At 44.4% G+C, this 25,395-nt stretch overlaps 3 protein-coding genes across 4 annotated transcripts; 1 reads left to right on the top strand and 2 right to left on the bottom strand.

Annotated features, from left to right (window-relative positions):
* Positions 1 to 26: 26 nt before the first annotated feature.
* On the bottom strand, positions 27 to 2,259 carry LOC140222698 (glyoxylate/hydroxypyruvate/pyruvate reductase 2KGR). Its single transcript, XM_072293534.1, has 2 exons — positions 1,742 to 2,259; positions 27 to 768 (listed from the first exon to the last, which is right to left on the bottom strand). The coding sequence occupies exons 1-2, from the start codon at positions 2,174 to 2,176 to the stop codon at positions 244 to 246; spliced, it is 960 nt and encodes a 319-aa protein (XP_072149635.1). The 5' UTR covers positions 2,177 to 2,259; the 3' UTR covers positions 27 to 243.
* Positions 2,260 to 10,035: 7,776 nt separating this feature from the next.
* LOC117857122 (glutathione S-transferase 4) lies at positions 10,036 to 13,883 on the top strand. Of its 2 annotated transcripts, XM_034739619.2 has the most exons (3): positions 10,036 to 10,565; positions 10,647 to 10,999; positions 11,105 to 13,883. In XM_034739619.2, the coding sequence occupies exon 3, from the start codon at positions 12,319 to 12,321 to the stop codon at positions 12,706 to 12,708; it is 390 nt and encodes a 129-aa protein (XP_034595510.1). In that variant the 5' UTR covers positions 10,036 to 10,565; positions 10,647 to 10,999; positions 11,105 to 12,318; the 3' UTR covers positions 12,709 to 13,883. The 2 variants fall into 2 exon arrangements, with proteins under 2 accessions (XP_034595510.1, XP_034595509.1); XM_034739618.2 differs by having other exon boundaries at positions 10,036 to 10,999.
* A 4,240-nt stretch (positions 13,884 to 18,123) lies between these two features.
* Positions 18,124 to 22,718, bottom strand: LOC117857120 (uncharacterized). The gene is made up of 6 exons (XM_034739616.2): positions 22,543 to 22,718; positions 22,312 to 22,427; positions 21,335 to 21,459; positions 19,820 to 21,199; positions 19,411 to 19,540; positions 18,124 to 19,286 (listed from the first exon to the last, which is right to left on the bottom strand). Exons 4-6 carry the CDS (start codon positions 21,182 to 21,184, stop codon positions 18,631 to 18,633), a joined length of 2,151 nt encoding a protein of 716 aa, XP_034595507.1. The 5' UTR covers positions 21,185 to 21,199; positions 21,335 to 21,459; positions 22,312 to 22,427; positions 22,543 to 22,718; the 3' UTR covers positions 18,124 to 18,630.
* Between the last annotated feature and the right edge of the window lie 2,677 nt (positions 22,719 to 25,395).

The raw sequence follows: 25,395 nt of genomic DNA, 5'->3' as shown, positions 1-25,395 counted from the left end.
GCAAGGATGAAACTCCAAAACATATGTGAAAAAAAATGTGAATATCTCCATAGATACTCTTATTTATCATGGCTGGTAGAGCAACAGCCACAAAACGATGTTTTACACACAAAAAAAAGAAGAAGGGAGAACAGCATGCCCCTAGTGATGGTTGATTGGCAAACTAAAAATAGAAAAATGCAAAGTTGGATTACAAAGCATAGTCTGTTATTCCTGTACTAATCTCAAACCACCAACCAACAATCAGACTACTGGAGTTAGTAACGGCTTATTCGACGCATGCGCCTCTAAATTTCCTAGCACTAGATCAGCCATCGCCCTGCATGTTTCTTCTGTGTCACTGCCCACATGAGGAACTAAGACAACATTATCCAAACTGAAAAGCTGCTCTGGAGCAAATGGCTCGTTCTCATACACATCAAGGCCTGCTCCTCCCAAGCGTTTCTCAACAAGTGCAGACACGAGCTCAGGTTCATCCACGTGTGCTCCGCGGCCAATGTTTATGAGCACGCCTTCTGGTCCTAGTGCGTCGATGACCTCACGATTAACAATGTGGTAGGTCTCCGCATTGAGCGAGCATGCCACGACAAGCACATCGCAGTTGGCTGCCAGATCAACAGCATTCGCATAGAATTTGTAGTTTGGAAATGGAAATGGCTTCTCTGATCTTGAGTGATAGCTGATCGAGCAACCAAATGCCTCAGCTCTTTTCGCTACAGCTAAGCCTATCCTGCCAAGCCCCAGAATAGCGACTCTCTTGCCACTGAACTGCAGGAAGATAAGCAGAGTCATTTCCTTTTTCTCGTCTGACAAACCTTACTTCATTCTGTATATATCATTTTCATTTTGTGTCCTAACAAACCTTGCTTCAGTCTCTAGCTACTGAAGAGAGTAACAACATCCTAACATGGCAAGCAACTCATGACCGATTGGTGAAAATATATTAACGGTCTAAAAATGTAGTTCATATGACGGGCCACATTACTCCCAATCTGATTATTACCTCAGCATTAGCAGAGTTAATGTGAGGAAGCAAAACCGATCTAAACTGCAACAAGCAAGCTCACAAACCTAGCTTATGTTTGACAGAACACTAACCTTCATGGGACACTGCCAAAAAAATTCTACAGAAAGGGTTCTGCTAGTAAGAGCCTAAGAGGTGGACAATATTAAAGAGATCCATAGTATCCATCATTTTCATGTGCGGATGCAACAATAATCTCTAGACACCCAGAAAAAATCTCAGGTTATATAACATTAAAAACATGTGGCCCTCTCTATAACATTAAGAAGGTCAAGAGCTTCCCAACAAAGTCTGAGTTTCGGTCAAATAGAATCCAGATTCTACAGCGAAAACAAATCCCCTAGGGCTAGGCTAGTTCTGAAAATGTGAGTGTTTAATCTGCTGAGTGAGGCAACCGAAATTTGATAAAATACAAATAATGCTGCGAAACAAAATCTTCTTTTCCTTGATTCTCTTTAAAATCCGCACCCCAGATCATGACCTCTATTTGAAGTTCCTCATTTCATTCAGCTCATTCCCTGAACTACCCCCTCTTGTACCGTCAAATAAACCTCGTCATCAAGGAGTACTATCCTCACTTCATCAACTAAACTAAACTAAATTAGAGGCTAAATGGAACACAAACAATGTGAAGGATCGACAAGCAAGAGCTATGTGCAGGAAGCAAGAGATGAATAAATTGGGCTTATTAAGAAAGGAGGAAACAAACCGACGCACCCGCGTGGTGAGTGCGTAGTCGCCCTTGGCCTTCCACAGGCCGGCGCGGACGAATCGGTCGGCCTGCGGGATCCTGCGTAGCACGGCGATGGCGAGCCCGACGGCGAGGTCGGCGACGTCGTCGGTGAGGACGTCGGGGGTGTTGGTGACCCGGATCCCGCGCTCGCGGCACTTGGCGAGGTCGACGCGGTCGATGCCGACGGAGAAGGAGGCGACGATCTCGAGCGCCGGGAGCGCGTCGATGAGCGCGGCGTCGGCGCCGTAGGAGGCGTTGCCGACGACGGCGCGGATGGAGCCCGCGTGCGCGCGGAGGAACTCGTCGCGGGGCGGGCCCGGCGGGGCCTCCCAGAAGCGGTGCAGGCGGCAGCGGCGGTCCAGCTCCTGCTCCAGGTACGCGTTCATGGGGTGGAGGAGGAGCACGCCCAGGGACTCCATCGCCGCCGCGGGCACGAGGACGGGAGGGTGGGTGGGTGGGAGACGATACGAGTTGGTGACGCGGCAGCGGCGACAAACCACTCCTAGCCTAGCTTACACGAGGAGAGATTCCTGTGGCTTTGGTGTGTCGAGATGCCGGCCGCTGCCGGCCAGTTTCTTTTCTTTTCTTGAAAAAATAATCTTCTTTTCGATGTCAGTCTGGTAAAATTCACCGGGCAATTCTTGAGCCTGAAATGACCCTGCCCTTTTCAGATTAGAACTATGCTGAACTGTCGCTTGCTGTTCTAGGTTCAACAACTGTAGTCTGTAGAACCATGTCATTTTCCCCCTTCGATTATCCATGACGGTTTGCACAAATTACAGTCATTTGTTGGCGAAGACACAACTTCACCAATTTCTTCAGCAAATGGAAACAAGTTACGGCCTACTTCAATGGTTCTTAAATCCTTATTATGCTACCATACAGGTGATTACAAACCAAACTAGTTCAGGTTAAAGTTACAACGCAATAACGCCCTTGCTGCTGGATGTTTTCAGGTCAGTGCATACACATGTTCAAAGCAGCTTCCTAATGGTTGAATTATCGAGATTTCACAGTTCTGTGTGAACAATTAAGGACCAGAATGACCATCAAGTTAGAAACGGATTCGAGGCACTGAGACTGTATCGCAAAGAAACATATGCTAGCTCATCAGGGGTGTTGGCAAGCAAAAAACACCACTACAAAAACAGAGCCAAATCAAATAGACAGGCATCTGTTTCTTTAACACAATCAAACCACATAGCCCTGACTATTATGCACAACAAATCGATATCACAAACCCTGACTGCATGACGTTAAATATCAGAGCCACAAAACATAGAGGAGATTATGTGAGTATGTGTGGGAGCAACAGCTACATAACATAGCATCACCAATATGATGTAGTTTAGTATTAAGAAATAGCCAGACAGGCTGACAGTTATATTTTATGAATTATCACAATTGTGTAAGCAATTGGGACAGGTCACACTAGAAAGACTGTGACTGATTTATAACATATAATACTCTAAAATGTGTACAAAGCTATAAAGATAATATTCTGATTTTTTTTACAGACACTGCCATAGCAAAACTAGTCTAAACTATGGATGTAACCTTTAACACTAAACATGCATATAATAACTTGACTAAGTGTTGGTCAAAACTTGCAAATTTGACTTTTCAAATTCTATACTGCCTCCATGCAAGCAATGCCCATAGCTATGCTTGAAAATGTATTATTCAAACAATGCTGAGGCATCCTTGGTTCCATAAGCAGTTACTGCAGTAACCTCTTGATACATATTTTTTTAGGATTGTTAGTACTATTTTTATTTGTCCATCAATGAGGACTGGGCCACTGACAGAAGTCACAATGGTGGACTTAGCTACCATTTAAAATATGAATACACAAAACAATTAATGGAAAGCAAGCAAGGAAGTTTAATCTGATTCTAGACAGGAGCAACTTCAGTTCACCTGTGCACTTAAAGCGAAGCTCACCCTTCTACCACTATCCTATTCTCACTGCAATTTCAGCAGCCATGTGTATCATCACTGCATTCGAAACACTGGGTCACTGCATCCAAAACATCGGGACTGGAGCCTTTGTACCGAAAAGTTGCTGTAAGCACCCCTGGGTATAATGTGATCATCAGAAATTTCATTCAAATCCTTAAATGCAAGGCAAATACTGACACACATTAATTGAGTTTTTTTTTACTTTGCTATACCCTGCAGGAAACGACACAAAATCAGGCCAACAGAAAACATTAGATATAGAATGGGGCGGTTCCGCATTAGCAGGCACTTCCCTATAAAATTCATTTTGATACATCGAAATCTTGAACATTGTGCTATACAAGAACATATTAAAGTATTGGAAAAACATAACGACAGTTAAGGGGGAACTTACTAATGGAATTATTTAAAGGTAACATATATATATATATATATATATATATATATATATATATATATGGAAAGGATAAGCAAAAAATGCATGCATTCCAATGTGAATGACATAATATGTTTACTCACAGACCCAGTCATTTGCTAAGGACTATAACATGAATATTTTTTTAAGGGGCATAATATAAACATATAAACAGTTGAACACCCCAATATCAATGTTACACATTGTGAAATCTTACCAGTAAAGCACAGAGTTACATGACCACAGAAATTGTTAGAGATCATTCACCAATTTGTTAACACGTTATAATTTTGAATCATACGAATTACACATCACCAGGAAGGAAGTGACAAAACACTAAATTTATATCTCACTTGTGAGAAACCATTCTGGGCATTATTTCTGAGCATGGAACAGAGAACACACCATTTATATTTTTTGCATTCATAAGGTACCAAGTGCAACAGCAATGCAAGTTAGTATCATATCTGGGGTGGTTGCAGAAACCAACAAAGAGGACGCAATTCATGTAAGTTAGAGAAATTGTTTTGATTGTACAGGAACTCACGTTTTGTTCACATTGACGGTCCCACATGGTTTTGTTGTTCCTTCATTAACTCTGTTGAGAAGTCATAAGTTGTCCTCACAAACTTTGTGAGGTTCCTGTGCATTCCAATATTACCTTCTGTCATGTCAGAAAAGCATTTTAGGATTACACGCGCACAAGATTATTAAATAGAAATACAACACACAAGGATCTAAGGAAAACAGAAAATAGAATCGTTGGGTTTTAGAAAGAATGGGAATGACACCAGGTCTACAGGACTTAAAGGATGTTTGGTTCTTTAAAATCTCCTAAAATTCATGTCACATCGAATATTCGGTTGTTAATTAGGAGGACTGAATATGAGCTAATTATAAAACTAATTACACAGATGGAGGCTAATTCACGAGATGAATCTATTAAGCCTAATTAATCCATCATTAGCACATGTTTACTGTAGCACCATATTGTCAAATCATAGACAATTAGGCTTAATATCTCGCAAATTAGTCTCCATCTGTGCAATTGGTTTTATAATTAGTCTATATTTAATACTCCTAATTAGCATCTAAACATTTGATGTGATAGGAATTTTAGGAGATTCTAAAGAACTAAACACCCCTTTATTCCGAAAGGATATAAGAGTCAAAGGCAAGCCTTAATCTAAGAAATAACTACAGGCACATGAATTCCCACCATCGTCTAGAACTAGAAGTACAGTGCGGATCAAAGAGGTTTCTAGCAAGAACTATATACTCAAAAATGTATTAGCTTGTCTCCGCAGCCAAAAATTGAATCTTTCTAACTAGAAGGCGCCTCTGTATTCACAGATAATAATGGAACTTTAAGATCATCTTTTCACTCCTGGTCTTGGAAAACCAATTATGAGAAATTTCACCTTCGCATGTTTATTTTCACATGCATCCTTTTGGAATATACAAAAAGAAAGAAAATTGATACTATATCATAAAGTATGAACTTTGCATAACCCATTGAACAAGCTGTGCTGAAACTAATTTAAAAAAAGACAAGAAGATTGCTATTCACTCAAAGCATACCAGATGTACAAGTTACAGGACAGGTTTACTGTAGTCAGCCAACCAATTTACCCTAAAAATCACAATTTGAAAACCCTTGCCTGTTTCAGAGCTCTAATAGTTAAGATAACTCAATTTAAATTAAATATCAAAATGACTGCTATGGACAATTTTTAACTTGGTGAAAAGTAAATAACGCATTAGGTAATGAAACCCATTGCCTAAAAGGAAAAAAGTGTGGAGATCGCTGGTAATTTACACTATGATGAATTATAAGGCATACTACTAAGATAGTGTTTGGTTTATACAACGGTAACGTAAACGCAAAGAAAATGAGATCACGGTGCATTCGACAGCGGAAGGGGCGGTTCCTTTGATTTTGCAAAAACAGAACACAACCAGCAATGAACAGCAGCAAAATACAGGCCTGAAAGGAAGTATCGATTCAATTTCAAGATGAATTCAACAGGTAATTGAAGACAAAAACCAATCTCCGATGGATTGATGCGTTCATGATGAACCTTGAAACACCAAAATCATCCTCAATCTCTGCAACCCAAGAAAATCCCCCAATCTCTATAGCAGCAACATCCATGGAGGGCAAGATCATGGAACAAAAATCCAATCAAAACTAGGGAAGACGAGAGGGCGACACCATCACTGATGGAGAAGATGCTGCTGCTTTGAATGGCACCATCGTTCCTCCTCCGCCGTGCCATCCCAAGAGCAGATCCTTATGCAAGGAAAAGGGGAAGAGATCTAGAGATGGGACAGGAGACGAGAGATGGGAGCGGAGAAGCAGGTTGCTAGCGGGGTTGCTTGCGGCGTCGGGTGACGGTGGCGTGGGCACATATTGGAGCCGCTGGATGCGGCGCAGATGCGCATAGGGTCGGATCTCAGGCGGCGCTGTTCGCAACTGTGCGCAGCATGGTATTATTGATTATGGTGATGGAGAAGGGGTAGCGGATTTGTATGGACCTGTGATCTGATTACGGGGTTAATTGATTATGGATGACTAGAAATAAACATTTGTATCGTGATTTGTTTCCGTCCACAGGGCGATTGCGTTACATTTTGACAAACCAAACACCATCTAAATGTCTAAGCATAATCTTCATGCAGTAACCTGCCACTCAAACTTGACATGAATGGCACCATTTATCATCCATACCCTAACCCTGCTTGTCTTGGCATAGTGTACAATGTTTTTTGGATTTTGGGTCAGGTATCTATTCATGTAGTTTTTGCGTAGAAAATGGTTCCTGCAACTGCATCTATTTGCCATTTACTATTAAAGGTTATGGAAGGTCCTTTTACTTCTGCAGCTATTGTTGCATAACACCTCTAGTGTCATCGTGATGGTTATGATTGTGCACAACTGCTTTTAACATCTTTTCTTGCTCACTTGTGCACAACTGCTTTAACATCTTTTCTTGCTCACTTGTGCACAACTGCTTAAGACATAACATAAAGATATAGGTTCAAAAAGGGTAGGCACTTCATGCATCGTCAACACGCGCCAAACCAGCCCCAAGAATCTGAATGCCTCCTCTTCAACCTCATCCAGGTAACCTTCTTCAGCCTCTGACCAAATATGTATTGACTAAAATTTATCCTAATTAATACTTTAACATCTTTTTTTGGCTTAACTAAAGTTTATCCTAGTTGATGCTTTTATAGTTTTTTGGGTTTAACTAAAGTTTAGCCTACCGATTAACTCTCTTATTTGGTTGAGTTAGTGCTAAACTTTAGCCTTTCAATGCAAATATAGTCATAAGCCCAAAGGCATTTGGTGGTCCTGTCTCTCGGCTGAATGTCTAGTCTTTATGAATTATACTACGTTTTGTATGTATATGCTAATAATTGGTCTCGCTCACTATTGAGAAATAGGCTAAGAGGGAGGGGAGCACCTCTATTTATAGGTGCTCATGATCATTGTGGTGTTTTCATGTGGCAACTTTCACACTCTTTAATACAAAATATCCTAACTCTAGAACCCTCCTCATCCTTATCTAGTTTCTTATATTTCTGCCATACTAAAATATCTAGTTCTAGAGTATTCTACACTTCATCCTGAAGTATGTCAATTATGGCTCATGCATTCTCTCCAATTTTCTAGAACCTTCTTACCTTGCCATGATATTATCCTTGTACATGGAAAAGTTAGTCTCTTGAGATCTCCACAATTTTTTAGAATGTTCCAATTATGTATTGCATATTTCAACACTCACCCCCTGCACGCACTGTATTGAACTAGCTGCATGCAGCAAAAGACTTGTTGGATCATATATTTATTTTGTGTCTGACTCTGCAGCAACTACGAGCTCCCAACCCGCACCCTGTGCTAGCCCTAAGTGACATCGTGGTGTTAGCGGCCAGGACACCAAAAGGAGGTAGGCAATTGTTTCCATTCCTAGCCAATAAATAATGGAGTGTTTAGGATCAGTATGCAATTGTTCATTACAATAGTAGTAGTTTATTCTTTTTACCATGGATCAATGAAAGTAGCTAGAGCAGTCGGTCTACAGTTAGTTGGTTTCATTTGAGTTAACTGTTACCCACAAACACAACGCATCTATCTAATTAATGTAAATGGTAATGACATGCATGGACAGGAATGGCACCGAAATGCAACAACTCTACTCTTGAAGCAAGGCTGGCGGAGCAGCGTACACTCTTGATAGCCGTTCCTCCTCCAGGCTGCTGCTCGACGTTGCTGGACACTGTAGACAACCCGAACCACAGCTGTCTCTGCAGCGTCGGCGAGTACGGCGCCTTCGCCGAAGCCAACCTCGGCATCGACTCGGTGTGGATGCTTTACGGCACATGCAGGGGCCGCAAGGAGGCGGTTCCAACCGCCGACTGATGCCCCTCCTCCCCCTGCGCCATCATCCCCAACTCCTCCACCCCGCCAACCACTGCCGCCTAGCTTTCTGCCACCCGAGACGCAGCGGCCTGCTGGATTGTCTGGTGGGGTGTTGGCTGGGATCGTGGTGGAAAGCATCGTCAGGGGCACCTTTACGATTGGTAGCGTGATGTGGTTAGTGCATTAGTGGCGGGTAGCAGGTGAGACGGTCAATTTTGTTATGCATACTCTACTGTATTTGCTTGCATTGTTTTACTTTACTTTGTGGTGCGTGAAGAGGAGGTGACGCCCACTGAATCACCGGTCTCCTTGTTTCCACCCCAACTTGAGATTGCACACAAGCACCAAGGCGAGGACGAGCGGTGGGCAGCAAGCAGCGGTAACATCACTCCTAGGCGCGCGCGCCAGTCACAGCCTAAGGTCAGCGTACGCAAAGAGGTACGCGGCTAGCTGCCGCGGGCGGCACAGGAAAGCACTTGACCAGGGTACGGTTGCAACCGCTGCGCGTTAGCAGAGTCTTTGGCCGGTGAGGAATCAGCTGGACAGGCAGGGGTGTGGCGAGGAAGAAACTGCAGCATGCGGCAGCAGAGGACCAGGCAAGCTGTTGTCATAAGCGCGGCGCGAGGGCAGCGTGGTAGCCGCTGGGTATCAGCAGAGCCGCAGAGGCTTGCACCAGTGAGGAAGATGCTGCTGGCTAGGTAAAGAGATGTTTGGATCTTTAGTTCGGATTAAAATTCATGTCACATCGAATATTCGAAAGTTAATTAGGAGTACTAAATATGAGCTAATTATAAAACTAATTATACAGATGGAGGCTAATTCCCGAGACGAATCTATTAAGCCTAATTAATCCATCATTAGCACATGTTTACTGTAGCACCACATTGTCAAATCATGAACTAATTAGGATTAATAGATTTGTCTCTCAAATTAACCTCTATCTGTACAATTGATTTTGTAATTAGTTTATATTTAATACTCCTAATTATATCTAAACATTCGATACGACAAAAATTTTAGGAGCTCATGAAGAAACAACTGGGATCTAAGGGGGTGTTTGTATCTTTAGTCCCGATTAAAATTCATGTCACATCGAATATTCGGAGGCTAATTAGAAGGACTAAAGATGAGCTAATTATAAAACTAATTACACAGATGGAGGCTAATTCCCGAGATGAATCTATTAAGCCTAATTAATTCATCATTAGCACATGTTTACTGTAGCACAACATTGTCAAATCATGGGTTAATTAGGCTTAATAGATTCGTCTCGCAAATTAGCCTCCATCTATGTAATTGGTTTTGTAATTAGTCTATATTTAATACTTCTAATTAGTATCTGTGACAAAAATTTTAGGAGGTTTTAAAGAAACAAACAGGACCGAGAGGGAAAGATGCAGTGCAAGTGCAACCCACCCTTCGGACATCAATATATGTGAAGATGAGTAATGCTTCAACTAAGTTTTTTCGTCAGTCATGGTCATTTTGCAAAAAGTCTCTCTACTTTCATAGAATCAACCCGCAGTCCATATCCTGAAGAGAGGAGGGCTCGGGTGGAAAAAGGAGGGAAGTGAGGGGGTTAAGGGAAAAAAGCTTCTTCTTCCTCCGAAACAGGAGGCGAAGGAGGGGGATTGGGCGCTGGCGGCGGCCACGTCCCGCGCCGCCCGGCCTGCGCCCGCCGCCCGCCTCGGCCAGGGGAGAGGGAGGAGGAGCCGGGGGAGAGGGAGTGGGGGCCGGTCGGATCCGGCGGAGGAGAAGGAGAGGGAGGGGAGAGAGAGAGAGAGAGGGAGGAGAGGAGGTGGGGGCGATCTTGTGCTTTCGGCCACCTCTCGCCGGCAATCACGGGGCCAGGCGCCGCCTCCCTGCGGGATCTCCGCCTCGAGGAAGTTGTGCTCCGCGAGTGGCCGTGCCTCCCGTCCCTGCGCTCCCTGACGCTCAACGCCGTCACCGTCGAGGCGCCGTTCCCACCTGGCACGTGGTGCCCGCTGCTCGAGAACCTGAGCAAGTGAGCATCTTCAATTCCAAAATCGAGCAAGCGCGTGTCGACATTCGTCTTCTACCTCTCCTTAAGAGCCTTGACGATCAGGTCGACGTCAACGCACACGGCAACTCCATCGGCTCGCCGTTCGGGGACATCACCGTTGACGCTCCGGAGCTAGAGGATCTGGAGGTGAACTGCATCACTGGCTGCACCGCCGAGTACAAGTCGTTCACGCTGTGGGCGCCGATGCTGAGCTACCTGTACTGGCACAACCAATTCGCATAGAGCGTGGCCATCGACGTTGGTAGCCCGGGCAGCGTCACCGCGGGGAAGATCCAGTTCGAGTGGAAGCACGAGAGTAGCTGCCGCGAGCTGAAGAGCTACAAGGCACAGATGATGCGGATGCTGGAGGGCCTCATCCCGGAGCTGTCGCCGAAGCGTGTCGCCGACGCTGCCAGGTGAGGGACACCATGCCCGTTTATCCTGCCGTCCACTGCGAGGTGTGTTGGCTGAGTACTGCTGGGATATGAGCCTTGCTAAATTTGCTGTGCTGTTGAATCCAGGCCTCACATGACGCTCGACAAGTACACCGTGGAGGGCATTGACTTTGTGGAGGACGGCAAGATGATCCCCGAGGAGAGGCTCGCCTGCGACCTCGATGCCATCATGTCGCTGCTAAAGGACTGAACGCCATTGGCGTGTCAGTTGCTTCTAACAAAGATGCAGGGCAAGTGGAATTCTGAACTTTGGACCGCCGCACCGATTGTGCATGAGTTTGACTGGAATAGCAAGTTCATTTCTTCTTTTTCTTAGAAAGAGACCTGATTTTGCCTGATGATCTTAAGATATTTGATGTTTCCTGCACCATGTTATCTTGCCAATGAATTCTACTGTCGTTCTTGTTCTAGAAATGAAATGCCCAATAGTTCTTGACCATGTTTGTGCTCATAAATCCTAATCAATTTGTTCTGCGTCTGCGGGTTGTCCTGATAAGAAATGCAATTGCAACTCTTCAATTAATACAACACTAGCAGAGTGCAGCGAAGATACTTTCGCATAATGAAACAATTGCAGTTGCTTCTAAAAAAGAAACAGGGCCAGTGGAAGTCTGAACTTTGGACCTCAATCTGTCATCTGCTGCACTGACCACGCATAAGTGTGATTGGATTAGCATGTTGATTTCGTTTTTCGTAGAAAGAATCCTGATTTTCCCTTATGAGTTTAAAGATGTTTGATGTTCCCTGCACCATGTTATCTGGTTCTGGTCACTGATTTGCACTGCTGTGCTTTTTGTTGAAACAAAATGCTTGTAGTGCAGTTCTTAGCAATGCTCTAAATCCTAATCAATTTTGTTCTGCCTTTTTGCTGATAAGAATTGTACATATAAATCTTCACAAAATACTAGCAGAGAAGATAATTTCGAACAATGAGTAGTTAATTTTGATTTGTTTTTGGATTCTTTCCTAAATGTAAGTATTTCATTTGATGAGAGGGGGATTCAGTTTCGTGACATGAGAAAGCAACACATTGCATTATTCGACAAATTTGCAAACATATCAGGAATTCAGGAACAGGAATCAGGATTACCATACAAGTTACCACTCATCCCTGACTAATTGAAAGTTCACAGGGACAGTATGTACTGGACTAGACTGTCCAAGGAGGAACAATCGATCATCGTGAGATAAAATCGTGCAGAATCTCGCGCGATTGCAAGGCACGTTCTCCGCAAGCACAAGCCGGAGCTCCTGGGGGCGGCAGCCTCGAGCAGTCCGCCATGGTGGACGTGTGGCTGGAGGTGGAGGCGCACCAGCTCCACCCGGCGGCGGGTGCCATCGTGATGCAGTACCTCATCACGCCCTTGATCGGCGGCGAGCAGGACCAGGCGATCGTCGACGAGAACGCCAGCAAGCTCCGGGCGATGTTCGAGATCTACGAGGCGCGGCTGAGCTGGAGCAGGTACCTCGCCGATGACATCGTCAGTGCCGCCGACCTCAGCCACTTCCCGCTCATGCGCTACTTCATGGCCACTGAGTACGCCGCGATGGTGGAGGCGCTGCCGCACGTTAGGGCGTGGTGTGAGGACCTCGCCGCCTGGCCGGCGGCCAGGAAGGTGGCGGAGGTCATGCCGCTGGATTTTGGGCTGTCCAAGAAAGATGAGAAGTGATGAACAGTGTCATGTGTTGCTTGTGCTACTGCTTTCATGGGTGGAAACGAATTGCCTAGTTACACGAACATTCACTAGCTCACAACACGCTATTACTGCCGGCTCCGAAACCCCCTTCACCGCCGGTTTTGGGCTGTTTCGGCCTCCAAAGCCCAGCTGGGTCACGTTTGGTAGCGAGGCCTTTTCCGGCTGGCCCTTTGAAACGCCGGACCTCATCTGGTCTTTTTGCGGACGCGTCGGAGTCGGTCGGAGAGTCCGAGCCACGAAGGGACCCGGTATCGCCTAGGGTTGCGGGACTATATATCCAGGGCCCTGGGCCTCGCCTTGATCAGCACAACCGCCGGGTTGCCGCTTTGCGAGGATCATCACCATGTCCAAGATCAAGGATGACTCGGCGGTCGAGGCCGCGGAGAACAAGGCGGCGGCGGGGAGTGGCATGGTGATGGCGGCGTCCCGGAGCGACTTCGTCACCAAGCCGGCGGGGAACAAGGCGGCTTCGGCGAGCAGCATCGAGCCGGCGGCGAAGGTGGAGGGCACGGCCAAGCAGGCGGCGGCGAGCAGCTTCGAGCCGGTGGCGAAGGAGGAGGGCAAGGCCAAGCAGGCGGCGGCGAGCAGCATCGAGCCGGTGGCGAAGGCGGAGGGCAAGCCGAAGGCCAAGCTCCTACTCAGGCGGGCGTGGGAGTTGGACGTCAAGCCGGAGCCAGCGGTGATCGCCGTCGGGACCGAGAGGCTGGGGGAAGATGAAATCGAGTACGTGCGGACGCATCGCATGCGGAGGCTCACGCCCCCCGACGAACTGATCCGCGAATTCTTCCCCGGGATGGCAGCGCGTTTCCCAAAAGCTGCTGCCATCGTCAACAAGACCGTCGACCTGCAGGAGGACATCTTGAGGCAGCACGAGACGAAGGGGTACGCCTTGGTGCGGGTCGAGCGCCTCGACAATGGTATGAAGAGGTGGTTTCGTCTCCCCGAGGCAGAAACTGCCTAGGCCTTCAGGGTTTCGCTGACGATGTTTATCCTGCTGTCTGCTGTGTCGTCATGTGATGTTACTTACGTCATGCTAGTTTGATTCTACTATTAGATTTTTAGTAGTCCACTTGTGTTATTAGCTCACGGTTATTGATCCAATACTTGCTTGCTTGCTAAGCTAAAACGTGTGCAAATATTACCTCCAACTACTTGTACTGTTGCTGACGCCCCCGTGACCAACACTGAGTAGCCCTTATTTGGAAATAGAGGATAACCTCACCCTAATCCAATCCACATGTATTTGGAGATATTTTTGCTAGGGAAATTAGTTGGTCTATCTTCACCTCCTCCTCCTCCTTTCTTCCTTCGTCCCCTCCACCTCCTGCTCCATTGGAGTTTCCAGACTGTAGGGGGCTTAGCATCCCGTTGGATCCGCACCTGATTAGAAGGAAACATTGTTATCCAAACATGCTCTTATTGGTATCTCTCTCCCTGCTCTTAGCTTGCGTGGTACTAAAACTATATTTGCTATAATGATTTTCGCAGGAATTAATACAATTCTCTAAAAATCTTGTACCAAACGGTGCAGTAGGAGTGAGGAATGCAAAGAAATTCGTATTATCATTAGCAAGTACGTATGGTCATCCAAATATGCTCATCTAGTAGAATTTGCATCATTCAGTGACGAGTCAAGTTTTTTAAGGACCTTCAGAATCGAGGTTTTAAATGGCCCGGTCCACGGTCTCGTGGCACTGGGCTTCTTTTCTGAAATGGGCCGGATCAAAAGTAGCCCAACTACTTACTGGCCTAAGTAAGTGATGGGTCTAGTTTAGCCCGGTCTACTTCGTTGTTTTGTACGAAATAATTCAGCAGGAGAGCCCATCATATTTACCCTGGGCCGGATTATTGAGCTCACAAAAGCAGCGGATGGGGTAAACTAGCGGGCCCTGCACTCATGGACATCTAGCCTTTTTCTGTTCTGAATCCGAGAACAGAGCAAGTGACGACTCATTTTAGTTTCTTGCTGAGAGTGAGAGAGAGTTGCAGATTATTCTGGTCATCTGGAGAGCTGAAATTTTCCCTCTTCTTTCATTCAGCAGTCAGACACTTCCACATTGAATTGAGCATTCAACGGATGAAGAGTGGCACGTACATACTCGATCAGCGTTTACAGACTGAATATACTAACAATTCGACATGTTTTATTGTAGATTGTGAGACGGAACACAGTAACCTGCGCCGATGAATGCTTACAGACCACTCTTACGGTCTTACCGAGCACAAGCTTTAGCTAACAGGAGCCCAACGTACTACATGGACTATACTTTTCATACGACGACATGAAGTGTTACAGACTTCTGTTATTAGTGGATCTGGTTAAGTGGTTCGTAAGTTATTAGTGTTGCTCCATTTGTTTTCGTAGATTAGGACCGTGCCCGTGCGTTGCTACAGGTAAAACTAAATTACCTCCATAAGCATTTACCCAAATTACCTCCATAAGCATCATTTTCATCATATGAAATATTTGACATGTCTTAATGAAAGCATTCACTTTGCCTAAACATAGAACTACAAATTGTAGTTTGTACAAAGACTGGAGCTTATGAATGTCACATTTCAATTATGATTTACTACCGACACAACATTCACATTAATACTTAACTTAGCAAATCACAGTTCTGTTGAAAAAAGTAACTTTGTAAGATAGCATAGTGTGTACATATACAAATTCCATCAATTACCAAACTTGCTAAAAGTTGAGGAAAATGTGTACAGATAAACAAAAGTGTGTATTCCCATAGTGAACAATATGAAATTTTGCAAACAATTGAACATGAGTTTTGACATCTAATTTTATCTTAGCAGTTCACCTGAGCTGAATTACAATGCTCCATCCCCAGTGAATTGAGCATTTGAAGTAGGTACACGAAAGTCTGTCAGCAAATCTTTCTGCAGTCAAATCAGGAGGAGTTGAGCTGAGTTGTATCATTTATAATAATCAAATAAAGACCATCAGAACTGCGGCTGTTTTTATAGTAATAAAAACTTCAGTTATCATCAATGCATCTGTGGATATTTGGCCAAGTCAGATACTTGAAAACTTTATCTGAAAATCATAGAGCATTTACTGTTACACAGGATCCTTTTTGTACTGGCAGTGGATCATTGACCATTTTAAGAGAGCCTTGGGACATGCCTACAAAGACATTGGAGTACTTAGAAATATCGAGAGAAACATTAGGAATCGGCATCCACTGTCCTCTCCCAGAAGAGATAACATGAACTCACCAAGGCTAAATTGTTCTTTTTTAATCAAAGCTGACAAGTCTGTATACCTGATTTGAGGTTTAGCTGATGATATCAAAGCAATAGAGGAAGAACACAATGCCAAAAAGAAACAAAATAAAGAAAGCAGTGGACTGCATTTTTTTTATAAGAATCAAGCATCATCTTACCAAAGAGCAGGAAGCTAGACCATGTGGCAGTGATATTCAATATTCAAACTCCATGTTCTTCAGCTCTGTTGCGACTGCAACTGGTCTACTTGCCATTGAAATTGTCAACTGCAGGTTCAACCACAAAATGGAACAAAAATCAGCCACAAAAATAACTTTGTATAAGGAAGTAATCATCATGTTGCAAATAAGGAAGTAATCATCATGTTGCAAATAGGCACTATAATAATAACTTTTTGTTTCCAGAAATTTAAAATACATGTTCAGATTTTTCATGCGACATGTCGCATGCATGGCTAAACATTAGTTTTTACATCAACTATATTAATTTTTACTACATGTATCAGGTGATGCTGGTGTTGCCTTGGACAGTCAAAAAGAAGTTATATGATACATATTGTGATGTCTTGGGGAGTCAAAAGAAAAGGGATGTTGTTACCATGGCATTCATGTGTGGAAGCGAATTGCTTTTTTATTGCCTAGTCCACAACACGCTATCACCGCTGGACCCAGAATCAGCGGTGATACCAATTTTTTTTTTAAAAAAAAAACACGCCCGCTACGCACCACTGCTAGTAAAGATCGATTGCATGCTAGAAGTTCGGCCACCCCCGTGTACCTTTGCTATTTAAGCACTGCGCCGATGGCTTGCAGAAACGAGGTGGGACTAATAATTGTCCTATCACTTGCGCCGTCCGCGGAACCACAGATGTGGACGGACTTTTTCTCTGGTAATTAACAGTTGTTGTTCCTTATTTTGCAAATCCCATTGCGCACACTGCTGTGACGAGTTTGTGTGTGTGTGTGTCCAATCTTTCAATTCTAGATCGTGATTGCAAGAATAACTCACACCGTACCGTATCATTTATAGCCTATCGTGTGCCTTGATATTTTGAAAATTAATATTAATTTGAATTCTAAGGTGAAATCAGTACAAGAACAAGAGGTTAGCGCCAATCAAGATTTTGCCAAAAGAAAAAACGCAGCAGCCCATTTGGAAAGTCAGAGAGATCCGTGGGCCTGGATCAGAGACAGCTCAACTCATCGGCCTGATGATCGTGGAACGAACGCGTGGCGGCATCGGAACGACATTTGCAGGCTGCTCTATATAGCAGCAACGATCAAACTGAATCCTCATCACTGCACAACTAAGGCCCGGCAATGTGCATGCACATACATGTAGAGAAAACTCGTAAAGTTCCTTTCTATTTAAGAAATAAATAATTTTTTTTGTCACAAATCCATGTAAAGTCACCCAAGGCCTAGGCGGCTTCTTCCTCTGGGAGATGGCAGTTTGAGATATGAAAACGATTACATTGCATATTATTCCATTTGTTCTTTGAAAAAAAGAGCCACCAGGTGAGACCTGTAAAATCTTTACTTCAACGCTCAACCATAAAACTGAACCAGTCACAGTGGTGACCATCCAAGTAAATATGAGTTATGTATCACTTATCATAAGGAATGAAATATCCAGGAATTCAGATTTCAAAAGTTAGGGTGAACAGCCATTGTTTTTCTACCCTAATTGTCAGTTCATATCTCCTAAATATCAGTTGAACACTTGAACAGCTAAAAAAATCCTGTAACTTTTACAGATTTCAACAACACAAAGAAAAAAAAAACATAGGCAATACCTTTCGCAATCTTGATAACGTCTTAGAGCTCAAGGAGACAACTATCGAGTTGGAAAGTTAGACTTCCACAAAATCTAAAATTTAACTTATTGATGATTGAACCCACAATCTGATTCCCCATTATGGCACACTAGAACAGAAACAACTTGAATCATTTTCCATAATCTGATTTAATTATCAAATAGAACCCACATTTGAACCTGCGTAGCAAAAAACTGACAATACTCAATTTTTTTGGCTAAGGCAAGAATACAAAAAATGACCAAGCTGGCACATCAAATCAAGCAAAAGGAGTTAACTAAGTGCTGCTATGCTACTACTGTAAGGAGAAACACATGGATGCGAACGATCACTAATAGAACAAAGCTAGATTAAGTGCACAGAATAATGATTAAGGTACTGAGACAGTGCACAAATTTAAAACGAAATTGAGCAGACCTGCTTGAACCCTAGGCTGTAGTTGTCTATCTGCACAACACAAAAAGCTGTTGCGGCTATCATGTCAGTCTGGTAAAATTCACCGGGCAATTCTTCAGCCTGAAATGACCCTGCCCTTTTCAGATTAGAACTATGCTGAACTGTCGCTTGCTGTTCTAGGTTCAACAACTGTAGTCTGTAGAACCATGTCCTTTTCCCCCTTTGATTATCCATGACGGTTTGCACAAATTACAGTCATTTGTTGGTGAAGACACAACTTCACCAATTTCTTCAGCAAATGGAAACAAGTTACAGCCTACTTCAATGGTTCTTAAATCCTTATGCTACCATACAGGTGATTACAAACCAAACTAGTTCAGGCTAAAGTTACAAGTTAGATCTTCATGGCGGCAATAACGCCCTTGCTGCTGGATGTTTTCAGGTCAGTGCATACACATGTCCAAAGCAGCTTCCTCAATCAGCAACGACAGGATGTCCTCCCCAGCATCTCTGATGAAGCATTCTGTTTCTTCCGTGCAAATCAGATCCTGCCAGCCCATGTCCCACACACCATTGATGGACGCGCCTGAGCACCTGAGATCCCTCTCCAGCTTCAAGTCTAGGCTATCCTTTGTGCAACCTGCGTCGTCTCTGGCGGAATAGCCATTCAGCTTTCTGATTCCATTACTGATATCTCTTAGCAATTCCTCCAGTGAGAAATATGCTCTTGCTCTGCATTTCTGGCCCTGAAATCCAGTGTAGCACAGACTATTTTGCTGGTGATGTTTTCGTTCCAGTTGCTCCGCTGCGGTGTCCAAATAGATCTTGTGTTCCTTCATTTCAACCTTGGAAATTACATCATATTGGTTGCGCAGATGCTCATACACGTCGATGCCTATGAGTTTGGATGCTTTGCCAAGGAAAGATTTATCACTTAGGAGAAGCAAAATGATTTCATCTTTTATCTCAGCTTCCTTTATATGTGTTATTATGTCTGTTGATGATGGGTGAATAGCATCTCCATCAGTTGAACCAGTTCTTTCAGCATGGCTGGTAAATAGCGAAGCTTCATCGGATTCGCAAAAGTCTTTCTGAATATCTGTAAAACAAAGGGATTGTTCAGTGTGAAATCATCTGAGTTCCAAAGATATGAACGCAAGTAATGAAACGAAAAGAACAATGATGAAAATTTGTTGAAGAGTGGAAAATACGCAATCTCTTACCATCCACAGAAGATTCTGCCTCCCAATCAGCATTTGGATAGCTTTCATCGCTAGGTGTTGCACTATGTTCAGTGGATGGGCCATCAATTTGATCTAGTGCATGAAAGATCTCCCTTTGTATCTCATACGCCTACATATGGAGCAAAATTGATTGAGGCGTAAATTAAACATATATATGCACGCATATATCAACTTACTAGGCCAATCAATGTCTGGATGAGCTAGCTAAAACTTCTAAATTCAAGAGTAAGGTCAATTACTTGAGTTTCTGAATCTAAGGGTGCAAGCAATGATTTCAGTTCTAATAATTTCTCAATTTGTGGCTGGTAATTCTTTAAAGTGGTATAATATGCAATATTAAAGGGAAAATTCCATGCCATCCTGTAAGCCTATAAGCAAGGATGCATACCACTAACTCATCAATAGTTGAACTCTTGACATTTCTCCTGGATACTGTCTTCTGTCTGGAATTGTTATGTGTTCTTCTCTGTAAGACGGGCTTCACCGAGTCACAAGAGCGACTGCTACTTGACACTGATTTTCTATCAGGATTTTTTGCCACTTTAGCAGTACGAGATGCTGATACTGCTTTAGCCTTTGCATCCTCCCTCCCTCCTCTGTTCCGTGAAGTTAAATTAGATTTTTGCTTCTCCCTAGTTCTCCTATTGATCTCAGTGGTCTCCTTGATCTGCTGCTTTCTGCTTGTAGGAGCAGCAATCTTTATTTCTTTTGGAGATTTTGGTCGAGCCTGCTCAATGTTTATCTCTCTGAGACTTGATTTCATCGGTCTGATCTCATTAGTCGCTACAGTATTATTAGAAGGAGTGATGCCCTTCTGTGAACTAGTATAATCTGTCCGAACATTGTAATGTTCTGGTGCTAGCTTTTCTGAGCTAGGCATCTCTGCATCAAAACCAGACTCCTCTCCAAATAATTGCGTCTGTAGCCTTTGTGATTTGGGCATCTCAATATCAAACCGTGCTCTTGGTGAACTCACTGTCTTAATCTTCTCATCTTTCATTTTAGAGTTATCTTTTTGTGAGGGCAATCCATCAAGGCCCATGAGCTTGGCTACCAAACTTGGGGCTTTAGACTTGCCCGGTTGCACTGCTGCACAAGATGGAAGTGATCTCGGCGCCACTTTCTTCTGTTGAGAAATCTTGGAAATCAAATAATTGTTCGGCAAGTACCGTGCTGACTGGCTCAAAGAGGCCTGCTCATTATTGGAGGACACCGACAGGAGGTTCTTCCTGTAGAAACTATCCTTGACAGCATTCTTCAACTCATCAGTAGAATTGCTTAGCTGCCCGTGCAATCCATTGTTAACAGTTCTTGGTAGTGCCTTCTTGGCATTTGACGGTCTCAGGAGGACTTCACGGATTATGGTATCTATTTCTGGAGATTTTTCACCAGTTTTTGGTCTTCTCTTCTTGTTGGATAGTCTCATGCTCTGCGATGCAGTTTGGAATTTCTCAAGCATTGCAAGGGACTCCTGGAGATCCATGGCGCCCCTTAGGAGGTCCTCGGCAAAATGTTTGGATAGTGAGGGCGCCATAAGATAGTCCCCATTGAATGACATGGATCTCTCCTCCCGGTAGCTTTGCGACGTGCTGCGTTCCTGGCCTTGGCAGTTTCGACAAACCGAAGGTTGCAGTGTAACAACACAAGGAACAGCACATTGGACTGTTTCAGGATAGCTTCCATCTTTGCTTCTGGGGGGAAGGTTCTTTGAAAGGGATCTGCAAACCACTGATCTGAAACTGTCTTGATGCATATTGTATTTTTTTTTCTGGAATAAACAGAAGATAGAGGAATAGACAAACTGAGATGACTAGGTTATTTATGAACACTTACTAAATGTTCCATGTGAGCAAACATAATCTTGTCTCTTGAGGAAATGAAAAAAAAGGAGGTGCAAACTTACATTATGTTGAGACAGTACAATTTGTGCAGGGGAAAGGAGATGCCAACTTAGAAGCTTGTTTCCTTGAGGAAATTGTGTCTGTCTGAACTCTGAAGCCTCAATGAGGACACAGAGTCAAGAGGAAACTGCAAGTAACAAGAAATCTATTTCTTAGTTTCAGAGGGGAGAAGATAGGGTACCCAATCTTCTATTATAAAAGAGAGAAGTTTCAGAGCAAGAAGCAGATATAAGAATTCCATATGTCGTCTGATTGACCATCATATCCTGCAAATCTCTGTGTTTTGCACGAAACAGCGACTTCTGAAACAATTAAATAGGCAAGGATAGGAAGCAGTTGGGGAATTGGCTCCAGGAAAGCGACGTGTGCTTTTTCTTTATCTCTCCACGGAACATCTGTGCATTCACTGGCCACCTGGGCTCTTACTACCGATCCCATCGCTGCTCGGATTTCACATGGCGTCGTGTCAAAGATGAGCAGCTCATCACAGGCAGTGCCTACTTTTGTTTTGTGTCACGGAAAGGCGAAAAGGAAACGAGAGTGGCCGCTAGAGGTGGGGGAAAAAAAACCTCTGCTGGTATCCGATTGGACTGGGCAGATCCTAAACCTAGCACAGCTCTCCATTCCCCAAATACATGGGATTGTACCACCAAGCTTTCCTGCAGTACATTTTGGAGCAAGTATCTACGAGAGACGACGACCTAAAAGTAATGAAAGGAAACTGCGCAATTCTTTGGCTTCTCTGAATCTGAAGCCTGGATAAACAGAATCCCCTTGCCCATTTTACTCTTCTTGCTGGCACAGACATACCATGCCCAACTGGAGGATTCCAAACACAAGCAGCTACGCTAAACAAGAGAAATCACCAAAGCCGTTGCAGGAAACGGAGGAGGGGGTTGGTGGCGGGGTTCCCGCCCCCAAAACTGCAAAACTGAAGTGAAATAGAAGGAGGGGAAGGGTGGTGGAAAAAAAATGGCACCTTTTGCCTCTTGGAAGTGCTGCAAGCCTCCTGCCGCACCCGCTGCGTCGCTCCGAGGTTGCTGCTGCCTGGCCTGAAGGTGGTTGCGCAGGCAGGTAGGAGGAGAAGCCCAAGATCTGTTGGAGAAGCAAAGCAGGGGAGGGCGGGAGGCCAATGAGGCAAGGGAGAAGTAGCCTACTGCAACTGCAACTGCAACTGCTTGTGGCTTCCTACAGCGACACACATCCATACCATAGCATAGACACAGGAGAGGAGAGCAGGAGCAGGAGAGTGAGAGAGTCCCTTTGCCTCTTCTTGGTGCTGGCGCCAGTAGCAATACTACAGTGGTAGCGGCCGCGAAAGCTCAACCTACGCCCGCCTTTTGATGAGATGGGGAAGGGTCTGGGAGGGACAGGTCGGTCAGCCAAGCCGCAGTGGTGTAGACTTTGACCAGGCCGCCTGCCCGCCTGTGTGTGGTGAACTGATGAAGGGGATGATGACGGTGTCTGAAAATGAAAGCCTACAGCTAGCAGGCATGCACACAGACACAGGCGGCTGCAAGGCAGAGTCTGAACGCGCTGGACCTTGTTAATTACTGACTGACTGACTGTCAGTGGTGCCGGTGAATTAAGATCTCCTTGTAGTACGTACATGATCAGTATAATACGCTTTGCCGCCAAGTTAGACCGAGATTGGTCATGCTCATGCAGTCATCCAGAATGCATGCATGTGCTGCAGCATGCAGCGACGACTGCTGGGCTGACTCCTCGCACCATCCATCCATGGGACGGAGGCCCACCCACCACCCATCGAGGATTCGTTCGATGTATGCCATCGTACAGTTAGAAGATGACAACAAGGAAGAAAATGCATGCATGTGTTCTCATCAGAAAGAAGCACGATGCGTGCTGGCACGTCGCTCGTTCCGCTTCTCGTTCCAGACAGATGCAAGGCAGGTCAGCCCACGTAGAAGCAGACAGACGCAAGCACCGACGCCTTGGTTGGTTGGTCTGCACTCTGCAAGCTCTCCGGCCGCTTTTGTTTTCCTTATCTTCTTCTTTTCTTGCTTCTCTCGCACTTGTCAAGAACCGGCAGACAGCTAAAGCTCAGCAATCGGAATGAAGCTTTCGCATGGATGGCGGCCGATGCGGGAGCGCCGCCGCCGGCTCCAGGCATCGGCATGCACTTGGCATATCGGAGGGAGGAGGCATTTTATAATTGCAAAATGAAGTAGGAGGCGCTGCGTGGGGAAGAACGCACTGGCAGGGATACTGCAGAGATCTATCTCTATCTCAACGTCGTACGGCGGATTAACATCAGGTACGGCAGCCCCGGCCGGAGCAGGCAGATCTGCACGCCGTACGTTTGGTTGCTTGCAAATAAACCGTTGGAAAAATGTTCTGAATTTATTAATTGTAAATGTTTGATATTGTAGGAATGTCGTGGTGTAGCTAGATTTTTTGATAAAAGTATACTTTTGAGCATCCTGAGGACTACTCCCTCTGTACCAAAATAAATATTTTTTTTCAAGTTTAAATTTTGTCACACAAAAAAGTGCTTTTTTTAAGTTTCAGACCATATAAAAAAGGCCAATTCATTACCTTCGACCCAGTTCATGAGACAAAAAGCATTGTGCTGATTGGGTAGCATGCATAATTAATTAAATTAATTAGACCCAGGAATCTATGCGCCCAGCTCATCTACCAAAGCCAAGTATAGATTGATTAGGGGTATATAAGATATTTTCCATCCACACTATTTGGTCTGAAATTTTCTAAAAGAACACTTATTATGGGACAGAGGGAGTATTCTTCCAAGTTTATCCATCCTGGGAGGATTAGGTAACTACACACATCTCGCCTCCTCATTCCTCCATTCTCCTTCTCCATCTCTTCATCTTCTTTTGTATTCTCCCTGTTCTTCTCCCTCCTCTCCCTATTTGACTCTATCCCAATCTCAATGTCTGCCTCAAACTAGTCTATCTTTTCAACCATCTCTTGTAGCGGGTTGTTTTTCCCCACATTATCCATGAGATGGACAAATGGCCGCCTCTAGTGATTGAAGATATTGTTGAGGATCTTGATACGAGATGGCTGGTAGAGTTGAAGGGCTACGAGATGCACATCCAGACGTCGAGGACCATGAGCGCGGTGCCGAGCGCCGCAAGCGGAGCGCAAACACACTAATCGAGAATGCTGCCCGGAGTTATGGAGACTATGTTGGCCGGAGTGCTATCGCTGGCGTCCAGTGACACGGGGTCGCAAGCATGTGAGGCGGAGCGTGGACAGTGATGCCTTTCTTATCCGGCATTTTTACTCTTTCTTATTTGTCGAATCGGAGGGAGCAATTCATAGTTATTCATGTGTTTTTTTGCAAAAGGAAAAACTTCATTAGGCCATGCTTGACGCCATCACTCAAATACGTATGGCTAGAGAGCGTATCGATGCAGTCAAGCAACCTTAGACCATGATTTAGGGTGTGTTTGGATCCGTTTGCTAAACTTTAGTAGCTAAACTTGAGTTGCTAAACTTTAGCCATGGTTGTTTGGATCCATAAGCTAAACATCATTTAATAAGGTGTAGAAGGACCTGTCTGCCCTTATTTAATGCGAGGGGGGAGGGAGAGAGGGACCAGACAAGCAATAATGAGGAGCAAAAGGTGTCCAGCGCTAAGTTTAGCAAGCTTTAGCAACCAAAAAATACTAAAGTTTAGCAACTATAGTTTAGCAAAGATGTTTAGCAAGGGGTGTCCACCCCTTACACTTTTGTAAGTATAATGGCTAAACTGAAACACACTGAGAATTACGGTGACCATTCATGTATCTTACTCTTGTTTTTTTGCTGGCCGGGTGATTTTATGTCAAGCTTGTATTGACAGAGCAGAGAGTCAAAAATTTTACAAAATTACAGAAAGAAAAAGGGAAATGACAATGAGTAGCGTCACATTGTGGCATTTCGCTCGTTTCAAAGCTCCCAATCCGCAAGAAGTAACAATGATAGAATTTGCCTAGATTGGTGCTCCCGGCATCGTCCCAACCAATTCTCACCAATCCAAAAAACTGATTGGAATTGAGTCCAGTACATCATCTCTCTGGGACGAATCACT

The sequence above is a fragment of the Setaria viridis genome, chromosome 5 (assembly GCF_005286985.2).
Source record: "Setaria viridis chromosome 5, Setaria_viridis_v4.0, whole genome shotgun sequence".
Taxonomy (NCBI): Eukaryota; Viridiplantae; Streptophyta; class Magnoliopsida; order Poales; family Poaceae; genus Setaria; species Setaria viridis.
The sequence above is the reverse complement of the archived record's forward strand: the minus strand, read 5'-3'. Positions and strand labels throughout refer to the sequence as shown.

What these genes read in the sequence shown, in the direction of transcription:
- LOC117857122 (XM_034739619.2), top strand. Translation starts at nt 12,319, where the DNA reads ATGGTGGACGTGTGGCTGGAGGTGGAGGCGCACCAGCTCCACCCGGCG.
- LOC117857120 (XM_034739616.2), bottom strand. Translation starts at nt 21,184, where the DNA reads ATGCATCAAGACAGTTTCAGATCAGTGGTTTGCAGATCCCTTTCAAAG. An exon ending in CAACTATTGATGAGTTAGTG is followed by an intron (nt 19,541 to 19,819) that starts GTATGCATCCTT and finishes CTCCATATGTAG; the next exon opens with GCGTATGAGATACAAAGGGA. An exon ending in GGCAGAATCTTCTGTGGATG is followed by an intron (nt 19,287 to 19,410) that starts GTAAGAGATTGC and finishes TTTGTTTTACAG; the next exon opens with ATATTCAGAAAGACTTTTGC.
- LOC140222698 (XM_072293534.1), bottom strand. Translation starts at nt 2,176, where the DNA reads ATGGAGTCCCTGGGCGTGCTCCTCCTCCACCCCATGAACGCGTACCTG. An exon ending in ACTACGCACTCACCACGCGG is followed by an intron (nt 769 to 1,741) that starts GTGCGTCGGTTT and finishes ATCTTCCTGCAG; the next exon opens with TTCAGTGGCAAGAGAGTCGC.